Raw genomic sequence first — 27739 nt, forward strand, 5'->3', positions numbered from 1 at the left:
CTGATCATGAATACATACTGCATCAGAAGTTCGATAAAATTTTTTAATTATTGCTAAGATGTTAAAATGCCACCTAAAGTGTCTAAGAAAGTTGCAGGAATCATATTAAGAAGCAGAAAAACCATTATGAAGGATGGTTTCATTGTGAGTAACTTATGACTGCAGAAATTAAAACTAAATTTGCTCAAATTCGTTTATTATATGTTCCTGCTTTGCTTCAAGGAAATTTCCTAAACTTTCAACGCATCTAAACGCTTTCTAATGAAAAAAGTATACATGAAGTTTGAGTAAACGGTGTTTAGTTCTTTTCTGAAAAGCGGAAATATTTGCATTCTCTTTTTGCTTTCCTGCAGTGTGTAGTTGCAATATAATCATGGCGTTGAAATTTGTTAAATGACTGAAGTTATGAAAAATTGTTTCCCCCCTCCCCCAAAACCAAACTTTTGGCTGATTAAATATATTTACCGTTTTATGATGTAAAGGCCAGTCAATTAATCGTCAACTTTCCGCGTTCCTCAGATGTAGTTAAATTGGACTTGATTTTATGTTGGTAAATCAAAAGATAAATTGCCTACGCTAAATTAGGAATCTTGGAGTGACTGATTTCTGGACTGAGAATAATTGTTTTATGGCATTAATGCTATATTCATTGTTGTTAAAATTAAAATGTAATAAATGAAACATTTCAATATTTGAAAAATAACTCATGAATGTTCAAAATAGAGCAGCAAAAAGGTATTGATGATAGGTGAACATAGTGTCCCACTTCGTAGTTCTGATATTTCTGATATAAAATATTTTGTTCTGATATTGTTTTTTTTTTTTTTTTTTTTAAATAATTTTAGACCCAACAGATTTTTAGTTTGTCCCTAGAGAAAAAGGGAGCTAGGTTCTTTGAAAAAATTGATCTTAATCTTAACTTTCAAATTTGGGATGTACTGATTAATCAGCAGTGATCAACTAATTTATCAAATAACCTATTGGTCAATTTTTACTAATTAATGGGCTGAAAAATTTTTCTATTAAAAATTACTTTTGTTTAGAACATGTAACTATGTTGAATCAATTTTAGCTAATCAATTTTTATTTTCTTTTTATTTCATTGAAATTATATTTGCTTAGAACCAGAAACTATGCTGGACAAATACTACCCCTAAACAATTGTTTCAAATTCAGCTGCCATGTAATTTTGTTACATATATCATATACAGTGAAACCCCTCCTAACGGACACCCCTCTTATGCGGACAATTTTTAATTCCCCAGTTCCAATGCAAATAACATTATTAAACCCCTGTTCTGTGGACACCTCTCTACTGCGGACAAAAATTTTTGTCCCGATAGTGTCCGTATTAGAGGGATTTTACTGTATCACATAATTATTAATCAAAGTCATTTGATTAATAATTTTGAAATTTTTGTGAACAATGTGTTCATAATTTTTTCAGAAAAAAAAAGAAAGAAAGAAAAACAACAAAGTTACTAGGAACCTTCAAAATGAAGCTGAAATTTTAAAAAAAAGAGAATAAGGGACCAAGTTTTAAAAAATGAACTAAAAGGGATTAGTGGAAAAGGAAAGGAATGTGTTCTGGGACCTCCTTGGATAAATGTCTATATTTTAGTTGATGATATGGCAGCCCCCCTCCCCCCCCCCCAAGCAAATGATAATCATATACGCAATAAAAAGTAAGGTAAACTATCACCCTCTCCTTGAAAAATTTCTGGATCCGTCCTTGTGTCAGCCTAGTCGAAAACTTGGGGGAACGGTCTCTTGGGAGGCCCGGCTCAGAATCAGAGAAGTATAAATTTTATTACTTTAACAGGGGTCTGTCCAGGATTTTTCACAAGGTCCGTTTTTTGTGAAAAATCAAATAATTTTGCAAAAAAACAAAATAAAAAAAATTTTTTTTTGTAAAAACGAAATTTTAGAATTTTGAGATGCCGCAAACTACATCATTGATACTTAAAGTTGAGTGTTTTCCCTCTTTTCTGTTGAGAAGATCATTCTTGAGTGTTTTTCGGGTATTCAGGGGGGCGGGGTGGGGCGACATCGCTCTCTGGGAGATGGGCACCCTCTCAAGTATCAATATATATTTACCATTCTACACTATGTTAAATTATACTAGAAATGTTGTATGCATTGTATTTAAAATAATTGTAACAAAGAAATTCAGGCAGGGGTTCAACATTTAACTTTTTGACCAAGAAAATGTTAAAGAGCACAGAATTTTGTTTAAAAACTTTTAAATTCTGTGATTTTTAAAAAAATTTAAAAATTTTTAATTTTTTTACCTCTTAACAAAGCGTACTAAACATCGAAAATTTGAAAAATCAGATTCCCATAGCGGATGCAAAGAGATCGCAATCCTCAAAGTGGGCATCTGTTGTATTTTATTAATGTTTATTAAAAGCACAACATAAACAGTTACAAGCCTGAGCAAGAGTCTGCAGTTAAACCATAGGAGATACTATTTATAGATTACACACAAGCATCAAGTTGCAGTTAAACCTGATATGCAAATCACATAAAACAGCATCAAAAGTATAAAAACAGCTTGTACGATGAGTATTTTTGATAAAATTATTTTAGAATTGCATTTTAGAGTCCTATGATAAACATATTAATATCTGGACACAGCTGAAGCAAAAAAAAATAAAATAATAAAAAATAAACCATCGATTCAGCATTTTAATTTTTGACTCATAAAAGAAAATGGAATTTCACTTTGAAAACTTCAAATTCACGTTGTTATGATAATGAAGAGACTTTTCATTTATTTGCATCCTAATAAAGCGAAGTTAGCTTGAAAAAAAAAAATGATTCTCATATCGGATGCAAAAAGATTGCGTTTTTCAAAATTTAGGCATCTAAAGAAAAAAAACGGTAAATAAAAAGATTTTATTTAAAGTTAATTAGCCTTTTTAACATCGAAAAATCAAACCCATATAACTTTCTCCCAAAATAACAGTTAAACATCCCACCACCAGATGCTAAGTGGCCATAAATTTGAAGTTGGTAACCCTATCTGTAGAAGTGATCCCCCCTCCCTACTATCCTTTGCAGTTCTAAATTCAATTCACTGCATATTGTTTATTATTAAATCATGAGTGGGGAGAAAAGTGCTTACCACGCCTATTCAGAAAATGTTGACGCTTTTTCAGAAAAGTTTACAATACATTTCAGAGAAGTTTACAACAACACTGCTGTATAAAACAAACAAGCAAAACTGTAAACCAAACTGACTTTCAGCTGTTAATTTCTTTCACAGAAACCAACAACAAGCATTATATTTATTTGGCCATAGTAGTAGTTAAGTAGTTAGTTATTTATCGCTTGCAGAAGCATCACAAGAGTGCAAATTTTTTTTCTTTTGCAAAATGAGCAGATTTTGTTTAAGTTGATCCCTCTAATTTAACTTTAAAAAAGTTTCCGAACATTATCCTTTTTATACATGGAAATATATGCTGCGTTATTTTGATTTGAGATTTGCTCCTTCAATAAACAATTTGTGAAAGATTCATTTTTGTTTTTCAGAATTTTGTGAAGGGTCCGTTGTTTTGGTTGATTGTAATTCTGTGAAAGGTCTGTTTTAGTTGATCAAATTTTTGTGAAGGGTCCGTTAACGGACCCAAATTTCCTCTAACCAGACCCTTGTTTAATGGAGGGGCCCAGCAACCAAACTAACAATGGCTGACTTGGCTGTTGGAGGTCCTGTTTAAAAGGGCCATTAATCTTCATTGGAGACTAATAAATTAACTAGGCTCAGCCTAACTGGGCACAGTGCCTGTTGCTGGTTGTCACATTTGTATTTGTAGTACTAAATAAATAATAATTTCACAGCATGGAATAAAAATGGTTGAATTACTTATTTTTTAAATATATATGTATGAAAGTACTGCATACTTTTTTAAATTAGAAGATATGAGATTTTTAGTTACTTGTAGGAGGGAAAGGAATACTCTGATTCAAACCTTTTTTTGTTCACTTTTTATACATTCAATTATGACATACATTTTACAATTTTCTTTGAAATTAGTTTTCCACAAAAACTTGATTGTTATTATTGATTACCTTTTGGTATTTAAAATTTTTTCAGTGTATTATTGTTATATTTTTTAATTTTTAGCAAATAGAAGTATTTTCTACTCTCATCTGAAGCACTAGTAAATAAATTTTAATTTGTTATGCTTCTGTTTTCTTTCAGTCTTCTGGCATAGGAGAGCCTAGCATTTATCATGCGCTAGTGGTGATATTTTTGGAATTTTTCGCATGGGGTCTTCTCACAGCTCCTATGATAACGGTATTTAATGTTTACATTTCTATTCTTCTGTAATGTATTTTACAGTTGTAAACAAATGTTAGTTGAATATTTTGAATTTAAACATTTTAAAATCTGCAGGTCCTGACAACAAAGGACATACAACATTTTAATTATAACATTATAATTAATTTTCCTTATAAGTGATTTAATTCATAAGCATTCTTTATGATTTTAATACAATTTGGAATGTAAAATTTTGGGAGCAATGGTGACTAATGTCAGGGGTTTCCACCCACCCTTTGAGCAAGGGTGCACCCCCTTAAAAATTGCAAAGCCCCCCTCTCAAATGCAAGATTCCCCCCCTAAAAGGAGAAAAATACCTCTCAAATCAACCCCCCCTTCCTAAAAATTTCAATGGTGCAGTCTGCACCTTAACCCTCCCCCTCCCCCCAGGTGGGCATCCCTGCTAATGTAATGCCTGAAGTTTAGTGCACTTCCTGCTAAATTGTCACAAAACCCCTCTAAGAAAAAATGCAATCATGAGACTTCTGTATACCAACAATTTGTTTAGCAAAAAGTATTTTTTATTGTTCTAAAGTTGAAAACTTATGTTCCAAAATGTAACATTTTAAATTCCTTAGACTTTTTTTTTTACTTCACCTGATTGCATTGTGTCATATTTTTGCATTTTTAACAAGAATTTGAATTTTCTCTTTAAAGATTTCAATTATGTCTATACTATTTTTAATACTATTTTCAGCTAAATTTTAATTTTTGAATTGAGTTACGAAGCAAAAGAAGGCCAAAATCATTATCAAAACTAGTGTTTTTCTTTAACACCACAAGTATACATTACATGGCTTTGACTGAATTCAATATATCAGATCATGTTTCCCAATATTTGCAATTCTTCGTTCCAAACCAATACCTATTTCATGTAAATTCCAATTCCTGGAAGGACGCATCTCTTAAAGGCATTAGAAATCCTAAATACATAATAGAGAAAGACAATAGTTTCTTTATACCAGCATTGGCAAAGAATGACTTTTACAGTCTATCTGAGTTTAGCATGAAATGTGCTATTGTGCTTCAACATAAATGAAATGCATTTTTCCTTGTGTTTTATTTTTTTAAAAATGAAATCTGTAAAATGTATGAACTGAACTTGATTAAACTCAAAAATTCCATTTGTCATTTAAAATATTAAACTCGTCTTGCAAGAATGAGATGTATTTAGCATAATTTGGAAATCGCTAAAAATTTAAAAACGAATAAATAAAATAAATATGTGATAATTCAGAGGTCGATCCAGACCCAAATTGGATCCGCTTTGCAGCCCTTTCACAACATTCAGCATCGTAAAAGTGACCCCTTCACAAAATTCCACATCGTACAAGCTTCCCATTCACAAAAAATCACATAAAAGTTGCCTTTCAACTTTGAAGACTCATTATTCACCAAGGCAGAATTTACTGGTAATATTTTGGCTGATTAATTTTGCTTTCATGACCAAATACTTCTAAATTAAATATACATTTTACAACACATGAAACTGCAGCCCTTACCTATCTTCTTTTAAGATTTGGAATTGAGTTAAAAATAAAAAAAACCCGCACACACACAAAAAAAAAAAGGGTGAATTTGCCGGCAAGGGCTTGCTCCCTTCTAAATCCAGCACTTTCTCAGTTTAGAATGATTTGAGAGATATTAGACATACTACGGCTGTATACAGATAGGCACCAGTCTGTCTTCTTGTAAATCATGAACTTTCTGATTGTAAATACAGTGGCCGCCACATATATGAATCACGTTTGTTGTACGTCTTGATTCCATAAAGTGGCTGATTCAATAAAGCGGCTAATTCAATAAAGTTGGATTCTATTCTGTTTTTGACAATTTGATTCATTAAAGAGTTTGATTCAATTAACTACTGATTCAATAAACTGGCGTCCACTGTAGTTAAATTCTTCAATTATAAATTAAATTTAAATATATCAACTATTTTTACAACTGTATATATTATTTGACTTTTAAATTTTAATTTTGAGGATAAAAGAAAGTGAAATAGGCTGGTTTAAAAATGACATTCATAATTGATTGTTTTTATCTCATTCTGAAAAAACTAGTTGCCTAAGTATTTTTTTAGTTGGCTATAATAACATACTGGCTTTGTCTAGTTTCCAGGCTTTGCCAGACCCTGGTTTAAGGTTATGTCCACAAAGCTGAATTGTGTTAATATTTGTTCAATGTCCAGCTTTAATTTCCAGTTGAAATACTTTTAAATAATATATATTTTTGGTATTTTAGGTTTTAAATGAAACCTTCCCCAGTCATACTTTTTTAATGAATGGATTAATAGTGGGAATAAAGGTAAGTAATGTTTAATTGCTTTTGAAGTCTTAAAATCATAACATTGACTCTCATGAGCTGAGAAGTTTAAGATGTGTGTTTTGCATAGCTCTTCATTTTTAAACAGCTAAAACTATTTTTGGAAAAAAAAAGAAGAGAAAACTAAAGCAGTGAGTGAACCTTATTTTAATAAAAAGTCAAATTTTAATAATGGAAGGGCTTGTAGGCCGCAATGATCCAACTATATATATATATACTTCAATTTAGAGGGAGACAATGTAAAGTTTTAAAATAAACTTTTTAATAGTTTGAAAATTACAGTAAAAATCTGCAACAAAGTGTAAATAAAATGGCAAAACATAATTAAAAAAAAAAAAATTGTAAAACTTGCTACAAAGCACCAACCTAAATTTAAATTATCAAAAAGGTTTTTTTTTCTTCAGGGAGAAATTTCACATTCTTTCTCTTTTCATTTCTGTCAACATTGACTTTTATGTTCGACGAAGCAATTAAAAAAAAATTTTCGTGTATAGTGTGAAACACAATTATTCAGTTTTGACTTGATGTTCTTCATTTTGGAGAGTAACTCTTCACTGATGTAACTGCTGCCAGAAAGAGATTTCCTGAACTGAGATTGGGAGCTGATTGTTGGAAATTTATCTTTTTTTTTTTGACATGCAACGAATAAAAATCCAATGTTCTAAAATTTCTCCTGCGAATCACTATTACATTAAAACGCAGAAAGTTTCATTTGACACACAAGTGGTTCTGGTTATCAAAATGCCAGTAAATGTGGGGGAAAGATGTATTGAAACTAAATCATTTGGAGGGGAGGCCATTCAAATTTACACAGAGGGCCACAGGTTGAAGATCACTGCTGTAAGGCATTTTATAAACAAATACTCTAAAATTTTCTTTAAATATTTAGTTTCAGACATGCAGTGTAAATGTTAAAAATGAAATGTTCTTCTAAATTTTTTCATCTAAAAGTAGTTGCTGGAAATGCATAAAGTGTGTTCAATTTTATCGGGTATAGGCATGCATTAATTCAGCATTTTCAATATTTCAGGGTCTCCTATCCTTTCTAAGTGCTCCTTTGATCGGGGCCTTGTCTGACGTATGGGGACGAAAATTGTTTTTGTTGCTGACAGTATTCTTCACATGTGCACCCATTCCTCTAATGAAAATAAACACATGGTATGTAAACATTCAAATGACAAAATTTATTATTGAACTGCAATTTTTTTTCTTTTCTTTTCCCCCACTTTATTTTATGCATACAATAAACTCTCGATTATCCGCTAGTCATTTAACAATCAGGAGCATGTATTTTTGTAGAAAAAAAAAGAAACACCAAAAACTGTTTTTTTTTTAGAAAAATTGTAAATTTTAACTCAGTTGTTCTTGTTTTATTTATTTGCTTATTTATTTATTTTTTAATTTCGCTTTCTTCATCAAACAGACACTTGTTCTTTATTGATGCTAAATTCTGTTGGGTGAAATTACATAGCATTTTTACTGTACTGTAAATATTATTCACTGTTTGTAAAAAGTATCATTCATCAATACAGCCATGTTTTTGAGGAACAACAATTTTTCATTTATTTGTCCCTCATTTTAGCCTTGTTTATCCACAATTTTTATTATCCGCGGCACTTGTGCCCCTCAATTCCGTGGATAATCAGGAGTTCACTGTATAAAGTTTAAGTGAAGAGTTTTTACTATAGTAAATTTTATTTCAGGTGGTATTTTGCTATGATTTCAATTTCGGGTGTATTTGCTGTAACTTTTTCTGTTGTGTTTGCATATGTTGCTGATGTCACTGAAGAACAAGAGAGAAGTGCTGCCTATGGATTGGTAATATGGTTTTATTTTGTATTCTGTGTAACAAACACAATGTTTGCATCTTAGTAAAAATCATAAAACCCTTCATTATATTAAAAAAAACATGTTTTGTATTAAATGTGTCAAAACTAAACTTGTTAAAACAGTACTAAAACCAGAATTTTTTATGAGGTAGGGCATATAAATTATTCAAATGAATTAAATATAAGAATGCAGTTGAACTTGTATGTCACAAAATGCACAAAAAAGGAGATAAATAACAGCTAAGTAATTTTTTTGGGAAAGAGGTTTTGATCAAATTATTAAGTTAGTTAATTTATATAAAAGTGTAAGAATTACTATATTGTTTAAGATTAGAGTTACTCTGCATGAGAATCATTGGAGATTTACTGCACTATTCTGTATTAGAAATAAACAGTCATTTGCCAAATTTTTTGCCCAGAAATGTTGATTTGGTGCTTAGATTTCCAACCTTAGGGGCCAAATTTACCACCTAATGCAGTGGTCGATTCAGCCTCAAATTGGGTCCACTTTGCAGCCACTTCACAAAATTCTTTATTGTAAAAGTTGCCACTTGACAAAATTTCATATCTTAAAATTCGGCATTTCACAACATTTCATTTGTAAAAACAATTCTTTCATCACATTTAAGCTCGATCTATTCGTCTGAAAGCAAAACAGCAGTGAAGTCCTTTAGACCAAAGGGATTTCAAATTAGATGTGTGATAGCTAAGCAGGCCATATACAATATGATTTTTTTTTGTCACAAAAAAATATATCTAAGAAAAATTCACAAAAAATTCCTCTTTTACAAGAAAAGAAAATGTTCCCAAAAATTTATTTTTTTATAAAATGCGGGCATAAAAATAAGACACTTGGATCAACCCCATGATGTTTTGGGTCACATTGAAGCTTTTCTTTCCTGACGCATTGTGATTAAGACCTGTGATTGGCTTGAAGTGCAAATTTGTAAAAGTGATTTTCAAATGCAATCAATTTGTCCTTCAAAAATCATTCTTTTGCATTCATTAGAAATATTCTATCTGTACAGCAGCATGTTTAATTATATATATATATAGGGTAACGACTCCAGTAATTGGTATTTTAAGAATTAGTCCTTAAACTTACCTCTGTTTTCATTACTTCAAAAAAAAATATTCACTTGCAAATATTTTTGTGTTAAAGAAGGTACATCTGTGCATTCATTTAGTTCACTAAAACCAAAAATATTTCAATTGATATTTTTATAAAAACATATGCATAAAAAGTTACCAAAATCACCAGTAATTGGCAGCTGATACCCCAGTGTATGGCACCTTAGGATCCAGTAAGTGGCACATGTTAATAGAACTGGAAAATCACTTAATTTTTTACTTTTAGATTACATACAAATTTTGTCATCCTAAAAAACATAATTAATGGTAATTTAAAGTAGGTAATTATGCATAAATTAATTTTAAATTACACATCTTAACATTGAAAAAGTATTTTAGAGAAATAAAATAAATTTGGAGTGTTGCATGGAAAGAAATATTGAGATTATTGCTGTTTCATTAGTCGGTATGCAGTGTCAACTGTACGAATTATAGCTGTTTCCACAGAAAAAGGAACATTGACCCAATGATTCTAAGGGACAAAAAAAAAAAAAAAAAAAAAAAAGAAAGAAAAGAAAAACAATTCTCTACAGTCGCAATATCCGACTGAAGGCCAAACATATTTATTTTTTATTGTTTCTCTTGAATATTTAACAGTATATTCTGTAGGATTCAAATCAATAGTAGAATCCATATAATATAGTTGCTGCAAAAGTATCACAAATCAAACTAGTGACATATTGCACAACACAATAGTGTTTATAGACTCATGTGCCAATTACTGGAGACTAGCAAAACTGAAGCACCGCTAAATGGCATCTATCTTTATTTCAAAAATCCAAAAAGGGACAAAAATATATTTCTGCCTACTCAAAGAAACACCTTTCAACTAAACAAAACTTTTGACACCGAAAATTTAAAATGTGTTTTTAAGTTAGATTTTAATGGCGCATGCTTCCCTTAAGCCAGAAAAGAAGCTTTTGCAACAAAAGTGGCTGATTCGACAAAAGCCACAATTGTTTCTCTTTCCTATGCACTGCTACCATTTTGTGACATGAATTGAAGTTACAGGGTTCGCGTTTACGCGCTATAGCGGGTTTTTTACGCAAATTCGCGGGAAAGGGACGCAACTTCCGCGAAAATTCGGGTCCTAGGGACCCAGAACACCCAAAAGATAAAAACCAGAAAAAAAATTGTGGAAAATGCTGAAGATCTATCTAGTGAATGCTTTTAAGCTTCAATGACCAGGAGAATCAACATAAAAGGATTAAAATGACCCTATCTCTTTATCAGCTATTCAAACACACCCCTACTGTTGACCAGTCAATGGAATTTTAGTGATAAGACTGGAGCTTACAGTGACCTCCTGGGCAGAGCTCAAGGAGCAAAATATTGCAAGTTAATAAATAGCCCATTGTACTGTATTCTAAGAATAAGTTCTCCCAAAACTTTTATCTTGGGGAAATTCCTGAAAACAACAATAAAGATCAAAAGTAAGAGTGGTTTCAATGCAATCTTCAGGATTGATACAGGACAACTGAGTAGTAAAAGCTTATCTATTTTGCATTCACCTAACCAGAATTACTTTTGAAAATTATCTTGCATCCTCAATAAAAGGATGGGTGAAAAAAAAATGGCGAACATTTTCCAGATCGCGCAAAACACAAAGTTCTGAACTTAACATTTTTCTTGTTAAATTACTTATGAATATGAATTTTATACAAAAGCACTTTAACCTTGTTCATTTTCGAGTAATTCACCTATTTCTGAGGGGCTATTTTTATTTGGATTTGCAAAAGTCACGTATTAATCGATCGCGCCATTTTGAAAATGGCGAAATTTTAAAAGTAGCACCAAAGCCAACACAGATATTTTAAAAGAGTCAAAATGAAGTCAAATTTTCTAATTTAAGATTGCAAATGAGCAATTTTCATACTCATGTGAGAAAATGTTTCGTTTTTGCGATCGCGATTTTTGCGTTGGGTTAATTCGCTTGCGATTTTTTTCTATTTCTATGAAATTGCCATTGATAATTGATGGAGGGGGGGGGGGGGCTGTTTGCTTTTTTTCACCTAGAAAAATGTTCATGAAAGCAAAGGTTAAGGGAGTGCTTTCTGCTTGATCAATCAAAGGCATTTATTTTTTATTTCATGGTAAGATCCAACTTTAAAGTAAATTTTGAGTTTACCTCATTTGTAACTGACTAAATAGTTTCTCAAATAGCTAAATCTTGCAAGTGTATTATTTGAACATATGATAATCACAGAAAAAAAGGGCAAAATTAACCAATTTAGTTTATTTCATACCTTTTTCAAATAACTATGTGGATAGTTTCTTTTCCCTAAGCATAAATAGTTGTATATTATTCAATTATGTGCTAAGATTTTCTGTTTAAAATTTAAGGGACTCATTTTTTCCGCCAAAGGACCCAAATCTATTTCATTAATGGGTCCTTGGGACCCAAGTTATGGATAGTTGAGCGCGAACACTGAGTTATAATCTTTAAAGTAAATGTACAGTTGGTATATAGCCTTCTACTTTTAAAAGATTAGATACTAATCTTATTTTTGGACATTTTTGTTGGTAGTGCTAATCACTGGTGCCATGCCAATTACTGGGGGTGTTACCCTATATGTATATTTAGACACATATATTTAACTCATTAAAAATGGCACCTAGGTTGTTTGTTTTGATACCTAGAATCTTATACTAGATGCCATCATAATGCCTAGATTTGATCTCTTATTTCGAACTTTGATGCTATTTATTGTGTGATTTGAGTTTTGTTAATTTTAGCTTTTACATTAATAGTAAATGAGTTCAAACATGCTTGTAACAAGAAAAGTCATATTTTCTTCAAGGCTTGTTTTATCTCTTGAGTTAAGTGAATATTCCATTTTATTGAGTGTTGAGGGACACATAACGCTCAATACCCTTTTTTCACATATTGTGTGCGGTCTTAAAAGGAGTTTTTTAAATTGTATTTCTTATTTTTAATGACAACAATAGATTTCACCCCTTTTAACCAAAAAGTAGAAAAGCAAAAGCTTTAAATTTTGGAAACTTTCTTCTTAGAGGTTATTCCTTATAAAAAATATTTAAAAGGAGCACTAAATGGCAAAATACATGACAAAACAAACCCCAGGTGTGCTGGAGCTATTTTGATAAAACAGAAACCATAATCAGAGAAATGAGTGGCTACATAATCTTAATCCTTGTGTGTGGGGGGGGGGAGTGATCAAATAGCCATGTTTTCTATTCCTGTTTATTTAATCTATCACCATTTGCAAGTTCTTGATAACAAGTTAAGTGCAACAATAATCAATAATTCAGGCTAAAAAGCAATTGCTTCAACATATTTCTATAGCTTTAAATCAAAGAAAAATAAACATTAATTATTCAATTTGATAAAAATATTGTAACTTCTAAAATCTTAAATTTAATCAATATTAATTTTTCCTAGACTTGACTCATATATGTTTTACTTCTTAGGTATCTGCAACTTTTGCAGCTAGTCTTGTAACTAGTCCAGCACTAGGAGCATACCTTGGCAAATTATACAATGATAACCTAGTTGTAGCTTTAGCATCTGCAGTGGCTATCCTAGATGTCTTCTTTATTATGGTGGCAGTCCCAGAATCTTTACCAGAAAAATTTAGACCTGCATCCTGGGGTGCTCCAATTTCCTGGGAACAAGCTGATCCTTTTTCGGTATCATTTATATTTACATCTTTCCCTTTTTAAATTGTTATTTTGAGAAATGTTTTTGTAAAAATAATTCCATCATGTGTAATTCTTTCTTAAGTTTTGTGAAATCTTTATCCTTATTAATAATAAAGCTGAAAGTCTCTCTGGATGTCTGGATCTCCAGTACGCACATAGCGCCTAGACCGTTCAGCCGATTTTCATGAAATTCGGCATAGAATTAGTTTGTAGCATGGGGGTGAGCACCTCAAAGCGATTTTTCGAAAATTTAATTTTGTTCTTTTTCTAATCCAATTTTAAGAACATTTTCCCGAGCAAAATTATCATAAGATGGACAAATAAATTACCAAGTTATCATAACTTAGAACCGTAACATGGGTAAGCCAATTTGGCGAGAAATTCACCATACATTGTTTGTAAATATACAGGTGAACCAAAAGACCTTTTAATTTTCTATTACGGGCAAAGCCGTGCGAGTACCACAAGTATATAGTATATTCACATAAAAAAAAGGAAATTTCCTCAAATTTATACTTTAAATTCTGATATAACCAAACCTAAATCCAATTTGAGTGGACTTTTTAGACACTTGAATGTATTCGTGTCTGCGTAGTTTTAAGGTGTTTTGGAGATATTCTAACAGAGAAATGTGGATATACATTTAGCATTTCTAAATATAAATGAAGAGTAAGGAGTTTATAAAGCAATTGTGCACATTCTAAAATGTTTAAAATATTGTGATAAAACTCGGAGCAACTGCCCTGGTAATGAATGTCATCTTCTAGAAAACATACAAGCAAAAATCTTTTTCAATTTGTGTCCAAACTTAGGTTTACGTCTATGATGTTGCACTTGCAAACAGGGTCGAATTCAGCTTCATGCTACCCCTAAGTAGATTTGAAATCTGCCGCTCCCCTCCACTTAAATGATTTATCCGAAGTCAATTTATATACTGAAAAGCACTTATTTTCACAAGCCCTTCGTAATAGGGAAAATTAAGACTCACAAAATATTTCAATTTTATATATTAAGATAATCAAATTTTGATTCTGTTAATAGTAAATTTACAAAATATTCAAAACGCGAAATCACCGAAAGCTACATTTTCATAAAAATATTTATGTGTATGTAATCGTTATACCTCTTATAGTTATGTAGTGCATGCACCCCACGATTTTGCTTTTAAATATTACAAATATTTTGATTGTTATTAAAATTCACAATCAAACTTTTCAGGCAATCTGTAAAGCATGTTGAATCTCTATGGGGTTTCAAATCTACACAAGGCTTAGAGAGTTTTTTTTTTTTAAATTCTTTTTAAATCGTTTCAAAAGCGTGATGATTTCAAAAACTATTTATTACAATTATAGTCTGCCTTTTAGTATTTGTGTGTCTGAAATTTTCATTCGATTTTGAACTCTTTCATAAGACAATGACAACGTCATTTAAATTGGCAAAAACGGAATTTAGTTCATATTTTCGTTTACAAAGTAACCGCACAAAATTAACTGAAAAATGTTCACCGTAATTTCAAAATCACTATGTTCACTTAGTTTTTTTTTTCAATGTTCAAATACACATATTAAAACTTGTCAAGTTGTGGTGTTTTAAAGCGTCATCTTTCGCAAATAAACAATACATATTAAAAATTTTAAAAATATTTTGATTTGTTCTACAAATAAGCAGTTTCTACAAATAAATGGACAAAACAGTATTTAAGCTTTTCTGAAAGAAGTAGGTTTTAACTAACCTACTGAGCGGAAGTAATAATCACAAAGTACTTTCCAATTATTTAAACGTTCAAGTAATGTTTCGTGATGAACACTCCTAAGGGTATAAAGGAATAAAACGCGCACTCACTCATAATGGTCACTCGGCTTTTCCAGTGCTGCACTGAGTCTTTTAAGAGAAACCAGATGTTATGTCTGTTTTACCTGAGGCTCTCTTCTTGATGCGCTCCGAAAGGGCACCTTCTTTGAGTTAAGGGAAAGAAATTGTTAGATGGTATAGATCAAAGTGCGTGTTTTCTACAGAAGATGTACTCTGTCCTTGCTGCAAGCTAAAACTGAAACTCATTACCTATTACAGAATGTCTGTCACACCGCATTTTCTGCGGTTTCGACAATTACGGTCAAGTTCACTGACAAGTTAGGATCAGTTGTGTCGCTGTTTTGGGGAAAATTGAAAAAGAGCTGATGTTTTATTTACAATAATAATTTAAAAAATGAGATTGAAGCAAAATTTGCTGCCCTAAGCAGCTGCCTACTCTGTCTATTGGGAAATTGGGCTCTACTTGCAAACCGCCTATGGTGTTGCACTTGCAAACTGGCAGTAAAAGTTTGCTAACCTTGACTTCTTCTTGCAGCCGTTAACTCTCCGATTCTTTGCAAATTGCTTTTAGCTTGGTAGAAATGATGTATAAACACACTGTCAATTGTTGACTTCCCAAGGGTCCCTAATCTGGGCAAGTCACTACTGTGATAGGAACAGGGGACCCTCGAGTGTGATGTGATGTCAATTGTTGATCAGGGAGTTCAATAATAAGATGAATAAAGGAGTTTTTTTCTTGTTTTCCTTTCGCTATTTATCTTCTAATTGAATAGCGCATATTCTTCTGTCACAAAAGCAAAATTGAAAAAAAAAAAAAAAAAAAGCATCTTTCCTTATAATTTAATGTCTAATAATTTTAGATTGTCTATTGATTTATTTTGTTCATTGCAATTATTACTTTTTCAGCAATTACGTAAAGTGGGCAAAGATCAAATGATTTTAATGCTTTCAATAGCTGTATTTCTTTCATATCTTCCTGAAGCTGGACAATACTCCTGCTTTTTTGTTTATCTAAGACTTGTAAGTTCTATTATTGACTATTATAAGGCTTTTTTTAACTATTAATTTTGTATTTGTAAGTTTTTTTTCATCATAACTTGATTGAGATCTTAGTTTTTATTTATTTCCTGAAAGAACTGGTAATACATTGTTATGGTAAAATAAAAGTGTATGCAATAATTACATATATTTGAAATTCAACTTCATTCCATTCATTGAATTAAAATAACTTCAAATTGAAAAAAAAAATATTTTATTCTTTTTGTTTCATTACTGTGTTTTTTTGTGCAAATTGTTTTTTTAAAGGAAATTAATTATTTATTAAAAAATAAGATCATTATAATAATGAATTTTTGCATTATTGTTCGTGGAACTGCTGTATCTGGATGCCTCAAGCAAGCTTTTGGTTATATGCTTGTAAATGTAGCCATAGTCTGTTTTGCTTTTTTAAAATTAATTAAGAATGCATTTTTTGACTTAATAACAAATGTGGCAACTTTAAGCTGAATCAAAGAAGATGTTTAGTTGCTGCATTATTCATTCTAAAGTTTGAAGGAAGCTGAGAGAACAAAAAAAAAAAAGGCTGGAAATACTTATTTGTTCAAACAAATTTTTCATTTTAAAAATGTCATTTTGTTTGTAGATCAAGTCTCAATGCTGTAAATAATGCTATAAGTAATAATAATGTGCATTTTGGGACAACATTGAGCTTGATGACACAATGGCTAATATTACACCAAATCAGTTATGTTTCTTTTTCAACTTACTCTTATCGGCTAAGGTTATTTTTGAAAAAGCACCACCGAGTAGAGATTTGATCTTAGCTGTATAGAAATGACATAGGACGAATTTGTTTTTCTACAAGAAAAATATTTCTTTCTTTTTTTTTTTATTTTTTAAACCCTTGATTGATAAGAAATGTAATCCTGTTTCAGAATTAGTAGAATTAGTTTAATCTTTCAAATTTTAAGTGGACATTCATTCTGATTTTTGTATATGATTAATAGTTTGATGATTTCATTTTCTTTTATTTTTTTAAACTGAATAAAGTTTGGTGTTTCAAGCTTGTGAGATTATGACCTCATTTATTAGCATTTAATTTTTTCATATTGCAGATTATGGGATTTTCAGCTGACGAAGTAGCATTATTCATTGCAGTTGTTGGTCTGCTATCTGTTATAGCTCAGGTTTGAACTGATTTTTTTCATTCACTCAGATTTTATATTAGGCTTATATTGATCTTTTGAGAGTTCTCAACCTTGTTGTAATGTGTATATTACTATAAATTTCTTTTTCACTAGTAAACAATAATTGGTTAAAAAACTCACTTTTTTTTATACCTCTTACTCCAGTCTAAAGTTTAGTGGAAAGTATGTTCGAGAAAGTTGAAGTATTCAGTTCATTTAAATTGCCATCATTTGTTTAAGTTCTTCACTTGCTTTATCTACACAGTTAGTTTAAATATTGCTATAAATACTATTGCCTTCTTCATCACTTAATTGTTAAAATTTTTTCCCTTGGTTTGCAAACATTATTAAGTAAACACATAAATATATTTTTAAAATAATTTAAAAAAGTGTGTGTCAAAAAATTATGAGGTAATAAATTAATGATCCATAAAATCTAACCTAAATTTTAAAACAGTTATCATACTTATTTTTCAAAGCCATGTAGAAGAATATATTTCTAGGTCGCCATATTAACTTTCTCACATGGTTTTAAAAATATTGTACGTAATGCTACCATATAAAAAACATCAATTCATTGGTCAATATTTTTGACACCCCATTTAAAATGGTCTCCTTCAACCACAATGCTTTTTGGCTGGGTTCTTTTCCTTTAAAGCATTCTAAGCATGTTAGAGAATCTTCTTCAAAGCTTCTAGTAAATTTCTTTTAATGACATCAATAAACTCATAGCAGTTGAAACGTCCCATGGAAACAAGGAGAGAAAGTCGGATGGTATATGTATGTATGTGTGTGTGTTATTTTAGATTAATATGCTGTTAAATTTGTAGAATTTTTGCTTTAAAAATCTCCAATAATGATAACGTGTGAATGTTCATACTCATTTTGCATAAACTTTTAGAACTTTCATTATTATTATTTTTTTTTTTTTTGGCTTTAAGTCAAATTGTTTGTCAGTAACAGTTTTATAAATTTGAGGAGCATATATTAGTTCTTAATTATAGTTGTCAGTACTAATATCCATTTATGAAGGCATTGAGTAACCAACATGTGAAACTAGCTTTTCATTTAGTTTTTTTAAGTCTTTCCAGTGATATATTTAAAGACAACCATTTTAGCAAGCTTCATCAAAAGTTATAAATATAATCTACCTTACTATTATTAACAATTAGATTTGTAAAAAATAATTATTTAAAAGTGCTGTCGTTTGCGAGTTTTTTTGCCCTTTCAATACACTATTTTGTAGCATGGATTGATGGATTATATGAAACTGCTTCCATTTAATCTTTCATGACCTTAAGGGGATGTATCTCCCCTTTAATCAAATACATTTGTGGTATTGGTAAGCTTGTTGTTGCTAAGCAATACCATTAATATATGTGATGTCTCTAGACATTTTTTTTTTCCCATCCCAGGTATTTGATTCACCCCACTGAATGTATAAATTTCTGCATATAAGTTCTCCATCAATTACTTTGCTTTAGAAATGCTTAGCATTGTTTCTTATAAATAGTTAATAATTGATAGATAATAAATTCTAAAAAATATGCTGAACTTTGTCTTGTCTATTCATGTTTTGCTCTCATTTCTTGCAATTTGTTTTGTCTTGGTAAAATGGTAGTTTGGATTATATTTTGGAGCAATTGGTAGTAACCATGCCATTATCTTCGACTAATAGTGTCACAGTGTTAAAATTTATAAAATGAAAATTGGTCATTGCAAATGGATAACCAAAAAACTCATATAACATATGATTTTTCTAAATTTTTTGAACCTTAACTGTATTTTTTGTATTTTGATCTTGTTTTGATTATGGGAAGTTAGCAATTTTTCTGTCCATAATTTTTTCAATGGAATTTTTTTTTAGTTTTTAGTGTTTCAGTATTTTAAACAATTCATCTTTCAATTCATATTCAAAAATGCATGCATAATATTATGCATTAAACTCATGAAAAGTATCTTGCTTTCTATGTTGTGCCATGACTATTTTGAAAAATTTCCTCTTAGGAGCTGGTAGCTATACAATGTTACTTAATCAATTTTAATATAAAAATAAAAGTTGTAGAATTTGTTCCTTTTCGAAATGTATTAACTCTGTAGGAAAATCTTTTCTCTAGGAAGATAGAAAAACTCATTAATTTCAAAAAAAAAAAAAAAAAATCACTGATCTCCATATGAATGAATTACTCTAAAAGGTTAAAATTAAACCTTAGACTGCCAACTTTCCCAATATTTGGCTATAATAAATAATAAATGATTAATTACTTGTTGAATATTTATAGGTTAAGTAAGTGAAATGAGAGTAATCAGTAAATATAATAATCTGAAGGTGCTTCGTTGCATAGATGTGTTATATTTCTCATTTTATTTTTGCTCTATTATGTGTCTAAATAATTGTATACTCATGGAGATTGTAAATGTTTCAAGCAATATTTCATTATAAATTTCTATTACAGACGGGATTTTTGACTGTATTAATGAAAACAATTGGAGCAAAGCATACAATCATGGTTGGATTATTGTTTGAACTATTACAACTTATGTGGTATGGATTTGGATCCAGAACATGGTAAGGTCCCTCTGTGCTTAAAATTTGTATGCTGGTCTTGTGTATAAATGTTTTTATAGGGAATTATTCTTCAGGTATACAAATTCGCTGAGTTTACAAGGCCTTTTTTAAACAATGAGCTTCATTCTCAAAACATCAAGATGAAATTTCTAGTTTTAGGTCAAAAATTTCAATAACTTTGCAAAGCTACACCAATTTTTAAATTTTAATTGTACATATAATTCCGTTAAAACTGAGAACAAAACTACTACAAATTATTAGCTGAAATTTTGATTCAATTCTCCTATTCTATTACTGATTATTGTTATTATTTTTTTTTTTTTCAAAATCAAATGTGCCATTTGTTTAAAGAATTTCAAATCTAAGTGGATTGTTTAATTTGAAACATTTATTTCAGTTTAATAATTGTTGTTCAGACTTCAAGCACATTTCATCACTTGCAGTTTTTTATGTGCTGTAAAATAGTGTAAAATTCAGAAACAAAAGTTTGTTTGAGAAGGCAAGCATTTTTATTTTTAAATCAGAATTCAAGTTTTTGAAATGGTTTAAATTTTTTTTAACGCTTTCATTCCAGTTATTTTCTGTATGGTTTTGATGCCACTGACAAGTAGAAAGAAATGAAGCCCCTATTGTTGTGGCAAACCTAACCTGGCAGTATTGCGAATAGTACACAGATCCTAATTGCAGCATTACAGCAGTGCCAGATTAGGTTTGCTCCAACTATAGTAATCAATTTTATTGTATTATCTTAAGCCTTTTAACAGTATTACTTTTCTTTTTAAAGTTTTACTGAATGAATAAACTTTGAATGAGGTGGGAGGAAATCTCTGCTGCAATATTTTTTCAATTATTTTTAGTAGTTAAAAATGTAAAAAAAAAAAAAATGTTGCTGAAAGAAAAATTTCCTCGTTTTTAAATTTTTATTTATCTATATTTAAAGCAAGGTTTTTATGCAGAAAGTTGTCTGGTTGTAATACATAAAACTTTTAGTTGATCCCCAAGTTTTTAAATGCATCTAATTAATCACGAAAGTGTTTCTCCTCACATCTTTAACTCAATCTCTGGTACACATATTTAACAGGATGATGTGGGCTGCTGGAGTTTTAGCATCAGTTTCTAGCATCACATATCCTGCCATAAGTTCATTTGTTTCCACTCATGCAGATGCTGATAAACAAGGTAAGGACTTTTTTCCCTGTCTAAATAGATGTTCCCCATTGAAAATTTTTTTAATTTTTTTTTGTTGGAACTAAAAATTTATTTAAAGTTTAAAATGCATGATCAAAAACGAAATCTTCAATCAATGAAATTTTCTATAGTAAATACACTGCTCAACATTGAAAATGCAACACCAAGAAGGAGTGTTCAGAAATTTATGCTAATTTTAGAGTAGACGTACATCACTGAGTTATGTAAATGATGTGAAATGCGCAGCTCTCCGACGCACGTGAAGTAAGATATAAGGGAAGAAACTTGCAGAATGGGCAATATTCGTGTCGTTATTTCTGACTGGAGAATTATCGAAGAAACTTTGTTTTTGTGTTGGAGGATACGTGTAACACAAGAGAATGCCAGGCCGCCGACAACGAAGGCACTTCCAGCAGATAGACGATTTTATAAGGGGTATGGTGATCGGACTTAGAAGGGGAGGTTGGTAAGTACGTCAAATTGCAGCTGATACCCACATGGATGCAAGCATGGTGCATCGGCTGTGTCGAAGATGGTTGGAACGACGAAATGTGGCAAGATTGAGGAGTGCAGGGGCAGCGAGAGTGACATCAGAACACGTGGATCGTCCCATCCACCGACAAGCTGTAGCGACCCATTAGTCACTTGTTCCTCGATTCTGCAGCAGGTACAAGATACCGTGAATGTTCCTGTGTCAACCAGAACCATTTCCCGTCGTTTGGTCGCACGTGGTCTGCAATCACAGCGTCCGCTAAGAAGGCTGCCTTTGAGCCCCACAACATAGACAGCAACGTTTAGTATGGTGCCGGACTAGAGCGACGTGGATGACAGAATGGCGAAATGTCGTGTTCTGAGATGAATCCCGATTCTGTTTATCCAGTGATAGTCGCCGAATACGTGTGTGGCATCGACGTGGAGACAGATCTAATCAGTCAGTAACTGGAACGTCCCACCACATGACAACGTGGTGTAATGGTTTGGGGCGCAATTGGGTACAATTCCATATCACCTTTAGTTCCTGTTCAGGGCACTATGACGGTCCAACGATACTTGAATAATGTGCTGCGGCCGGTGGCAATCCTTTACCTTCAAGGGCTACCTAATGCAATTTTTCAGCAGGATAACGACCGACCACACAGTGCTCGCATCTGCCAGCATGCTCTCCAAGGCACACAGATGCTTTCCTGGCCACCATACTCTCCTGACCTGTCACCAATCGAACATGTGTGGGATGTGATTGGACGCCGTTTGCAGACTTTGTCCCAGCCTCGTTCAGAAGACGAACTGTAGCAAATGGTTGAAGGGGAATGGAGAGCCATCGCTCTGGGTACCATCCGCACCCTTATTGACTCTATGCCTAGACGTGTTTCTTCGTGTCTCGTTTTCCGCGGTGGTCCTACAACCTATTGAGCCAACGCCGTTCTCACTCTGTATTCTGCCTATTATTTTGAAATTAAGATCGTTAATTATTCCTTGCTGTCTCAGTCTTTTTTCGAAATTTCATCACTTTCTGACCACTCCTTGGTGTTGCATTTTAAATGTCGAGCAGTGTATCTTAAATCAGAAAAAAATAGTGATATTAATGTAAGTTCAGTTTTATGGGCATTTACTATACATTACAATCATAGACTTTTTCTAAACATGAGCTGGTTTAGGGTAGAACATAAGCTGGTTACGTTTCTGAGCGAATAGTGTATGAACCTTATTCGAATGTGTGCTAATTTGGCTCGATTTTGTTTATGTAGATATTAGTACGCTTATGTTAACTTATAAAATGATAAGCCAAGAATATATACAGTGTATCCATGTTTAACCTGCAAGACCTCTATTTTAGCAACCATTAGTCCTAAATGCATACTTCCTGTTACAAAAGTGGTCAAAATATGGTGCAGAGTTAAGATATTGAATATCTGAAGCAAAAAATAAATAAAATCTTTTTAGCTCATATTGTTACAAAAGCTATTTTTTTTAAAGTTATTATTTTGTAATCTACTTAATCACATTTTGAAAGCAAATTTTAATACTTAAATCATCCTACTAACACATCAAAAACCAGATACAAAAGAATTTACTGTTAATGCTGTTGTATTTAAAATGTGTTGGAATGTAAAGATATAACGTTTAATGTTTTATCAAATGAAATATGATTCATATAACTATATTCTATGTTTTCATGTTATCATAACTTTTCATGGTGCAATCAACTATTTTCTTCCAACACTCACAAATTATACATTATACATTTTGTACTTGAAGTCTAGCATTTATTCAGCATCAAAAATTGAATGACAATGAACAATTTATCCATTTCATTCATTATGAATAATGTTTTGCATCAATTATTTGAATCAAATTAGTTGCTTAGTTTTAGATGATTACAAATGCAATGATGCAAATTAATCATGCTAAATTTCTTTATTTGTATGATATTAATCACAAGGATTGGTTTATGCTTTACAGGTCTTGTTCAAGGGATCATTACTGGCATGCGTGGCTTGTGTAATGGTTTGGGACCTGCTCTGTATGGATTTATATTCTATTTATTTCATGTTGATCTAAGTGAAGACATTAATGAAAGTATTCCAGCAAATATTCATGGTTTCATTCATGCTGCCAATGGGACATTATTAATTCCCGAAGAACCTCGAGTAAATATTATTATTATTATTGTATTACTATTAATTGCAATAAGTTGTTGAAATCATTTGAGTTTAAAAAAATTCTAAAAATATTTATATCATTAAAGTACCATTTCTTTACATAAATTCTTTCAATTGCTTCATTATTCATGTATTTACTTTTATTTCTAACATTGCTTCTTTGGTACTTATATTTGAAAATTTCAATTTGTGTAATTTATTTTCTTCAGATTCTTTGACTTTTTCCATTTTTTTTTTAAATTTATTACTCAAGCATGGGTTGTGTTTTACCAGATTACATTCATAACTAGGGCTTTTCGTAAGTGATGTCACTTTTTTCCCCCAACATTTTTGACCCCTCTTTCTCCATCCCTTTTTGTCGCAGTGTCACAAAATCTCTTTACTCCTTATCCTTATATTGTCACTTGTCACGCTGCTTTTCATAAGCATATTCACATTAAAAAATGCATGATATCACACTTCTTGTAATCCCCCTTCAAACTTTCAAAAGTTTATCAACCCCCTTCCCCCTGAATGCGGGCCTTCATTTATGGACAACCTCAATTTCAAAATATTTTTTAGTTACTCCGTTTTGGACAAAATTTTGTTTCAAATCCCTTGACCTAAAAATGATTTCCATTTTTCTCGTAATTATTTTTAATAATTGGATGCCTCACTTGCCAAATTGACTAATTCACTCCATAAAACAAAAAGTAGAGAATAGTTATAAAGAAGATGGCTTTATCTACAGGAGTAAATAGGCCCTCGTGTTACATTTTCTGCCATCACATGGTCAGAAATGTACAGAACCAAAACTTTCATATAAATGCTCATGCTAAGCATTGATGAAGCACTATAAAAGCAGAAAAAGGGATTTTTTTTAAAAAAGTGAAGTTAATCGATTTGGTTATTGAGGCATCGAATTTATAAGGGTTTTTTTTCTTACTGACCCTTGTTCCTGGGGTAATTCTTAGATGTAGATGCTAATTTTTTATCACTAAACCTTATTATTATTTAAAAAATATTATTGATTTTAGCCATCTAAAAGTTTGAGCCTTAACTTTTAACGAACAATAGAGTAGCATTTCTAATTATTTTTGATGATTCACATTGTTGCGAGTTTCACATTCGTTAAGGTTTGAATATATGGCAAAAGGAGTTGAGGCAGTGAGAAGCAGAGGGATGTAAGGTGAATTTAAAGTTTAGAGTAAATTACGTTTAAAGTTCAGGTCCTAGGTAGGCTTTCATTAAAAAAAAAAAAAAAATTCTAAATCTTGCGGTACAGCAGCACTTACTAGGGCTGTTAGTACTATTTCTTGCTCCAAAGGAAAAAAGGTTTCTGCTATCATTTGTACTGGTTATCCAAATTTTTAATTTTGTCACTCACATTCCTTTGCTTCTCACTAACTTATTTGTAGAGGAACTTTTTCTTGTCTATTATACAAAAGAAAAAAACCCTTAAAGTAAGAATAATTTGAAGTCGTTTAAAATTTAAAAGACATTAAAATGTTTAGTGCAATGTGATGTAAAGTGAGATTTTTATCAATTAATGTAACAAAAAGTTCTAATGTCATAATTTTCTTCACAAACACTTTAGTTGATTCCTGGTCCCCCCTTTGTCTTTGGTGCTCTGCTGGTGGTATTGGCTTTAATGGTTGCAGCATTCATACCAGACAATCAAAGCTCTTCCATTGGCGTTTGGCCTCCAGCTCGTCATTCTGACTCATCTCCTAGTCCAACTCTTCCAACCAGCAAAAATTCTGGTGATGCCTTCCACTTTGAGGTGATTCACAAGAGGTCCGATGGGTCTCAACCTTTGATGCAAGATACAGAACCATTATAGCAATCAATACAACGCCCATGGCGTGCTGTGATTGATAAAGAAAACTTTGAAACGATTGAAGAAACTGCTGTATGAAAAGAAAACAATTGAGTGAAAAAATGGTTGATAATTTTAGTTTACTCTGCTTACAGTTCCACCACTGCAGTTGAAAAATTAAAGCTTGTATAATGGTTGTGCCTCGGTTGTATGTGCAAGAGACATGTAGGTGGTATTTTCCCATCAGTTGAGAGGATGTATCAAAATATGCAGTTTCTCATGATAATAGCGTAAACATTCCAGTAATTATTTTACCAGTGTTTCAAATTGCTTTTGAGTACAATTATCTTAGAATGAGAATTATTTAATTAGTAATGACTGCCTAATATATTGTAAACTATGTGTAGTATCATTGTATTGTACAATATTTCTTGTAATTTGTTTATGAGTAAAATTTATAATTTATCGTTAATGCCTGGTGCTTCCAATTTAATTTTATTTATCTCTGTAGGGAATTAAATACTGCAGGGAGATATGCGTATTACAGCTGTTGAATTGTATTAAGCGAGTGGAAACTGTGGGACTTAAAGAAAACCACTTAACACGTTACATTAGGTTGAATGCATCACTATTTTAATAGGAAATCGTAGAATCTCACATGCTAGAAGTATTTTGATGTCCAGTATGAACGCTAAAAGTACTATTTTATAATTTTTGTTGTTCATGACAGTATGATTTAGGTTTTTTTATGTACGTATATCTTGCCAAATATGTTTTTAGTACAGTGACCTGTAAATTAATTGCACTGAATTGGAAGCGAATGTAGACTAATGCAAATTATATGGCTTATGTATTTGTTCATGAGTATTATTATTTTGTATTTTGATAAAGGTTTAAAGGTTTCACTTTATAACAATTTTAATTTTTTTAAATTTTAGCTATACCTACATCCTACAGTGTTTTTTATTACTTGAAATTTTGTTTGCTTTTTGAAGTATTTAAAATGTATGTTCTTTCTTTTGTAAGTTGTTCAAAGGATTCATGTGCTTGTTAAAAGACTAGAAATAAATGAAAATGTGGGAAGCAACTGAGGTAAACAAGTAATTTTTCATAAGTATTATCATATTTAGATGAAATCTCAAAAGTAATGCATTCATATAGATATGTTTAGAAAGTAAGCTGACAAATATTACCTTCACCAAAAATTTATGATAAATGTCAAATTAAAAATTTCCAATCATGTTTATTCTGCTATTCAAATGGTGATTAATAAATATTCAAAAAGCTTATTCATCCCGTGAGTGCAATCTGATTATGTAATGATTCATTCTTATGAGTAAAAAGAAATTCTTCTGAAAAAGAATAATTTTCTTTCTAATTTAACAAAATAGGTGACCATGATTATAAAAAGAATAATTTAATATTTTGTGAATGCTCAATATACTTCTGGTAAAAATTTCAGCATTTTCATGTATATTTTAAATTTTAAAGATCTTAATTTGAAATTGTTGTGACATAGTGATTTTTCAGATTTCAATTTCAGTATTAAATCAACAAATTTAAAGTTATGATTTTTGTGGTTTTGTATTCAGGGCTTTAAAAATGTTTTCTTTGTATGCTGCAAAATAAATATGGAATTTTGTGCATAGTAACTAGAAGAATGTTGGCAAAAAATCTAGTTCTTTGTTTATGGATCCCAGTACTTTCTTTTGACTCTTTCACTAGCATTAAGTGATAAATGCATTTTAAGTATTTTTAACTGTATATCTTATTCATCAAAATATTGTGCCAGTATGTGAATGCATATTTATTCCCCTACTTTTTTTCCTTTTGAAATTGATGACATTTTTCTAATACTATGTGTGTTTCTATTCATGTTTTATTTCAATGTGTAGGGGAAGATAATTTTTGTTTGATTTTTTTTTCTAGTCACATTCACTTATTTGTAAGTGTTTTCTTGTCTTCTTCCATGAAATAATTGTTTAAACTAATTTTTATTGTGCCCTGTTTTTCTCTCTCGTATTATTCAATTGAATTATTGTTTAATACTCAAATAATCGAATTTGCATAATAAAGAAAGCACACAATTCCATACATATATCAATCATCATAATCCATATTTAGATTAATGCTCAATCAATCTTCAGTTTATCACTTTCCATAGTTGCTGTTTCAGCTTGGCTTGAAATACATAATCTAGGAATCCGATATTATCCTACAATATATGAGAACCTGCATGCTCTGCATGTGTACC

General features: G+C 31.1%; 1 protein-coding gene across 1 annotated transcript; it reads left to right on the top strand.

Moving 5' to 3' along the window:
* Nucleotides 1-27739, top strand: LOC129233970 (hippocampus abundant transcript 1 protein-like). Its single transcript, XM_054867880.1, has 12 exons — nt 1-144; nt 4205-4300; nt 6569-6631; nt 7680-7807; nt 8353-8467; nt 13042-13260; nt 15991-16104; nt 17199-17270; nt 19727-19839; nt 20921-21018; nt 23488-23675; nt 25264-27739. The coding sequence occupies exons 1-12, from the start codon at nt 67-69 to the stop codon at nt 25507-25509; spliced, it is 1530 nt and encodes a 509-aa protein (XP_054723855.1). The 5' UTR covers nt 1-66; the 3' UTR covers nt 25510-27739.

Source organism: Uloborus diversus, unplaced genomic scaffold (assembly GCF_026930045.1).
Source record: "Uloborus diversus isolate 005 unplaced genomic scaffold, Udiv.v.3.1 scaffold_847, whole genome shotgun sequence".
Classification (NCBI taxonomy): Eukaryota; Metazoa; Arthropoda; class Arachnida; order Araneae; family Uloboridae; genus Uloborus; species Uloborus diversus.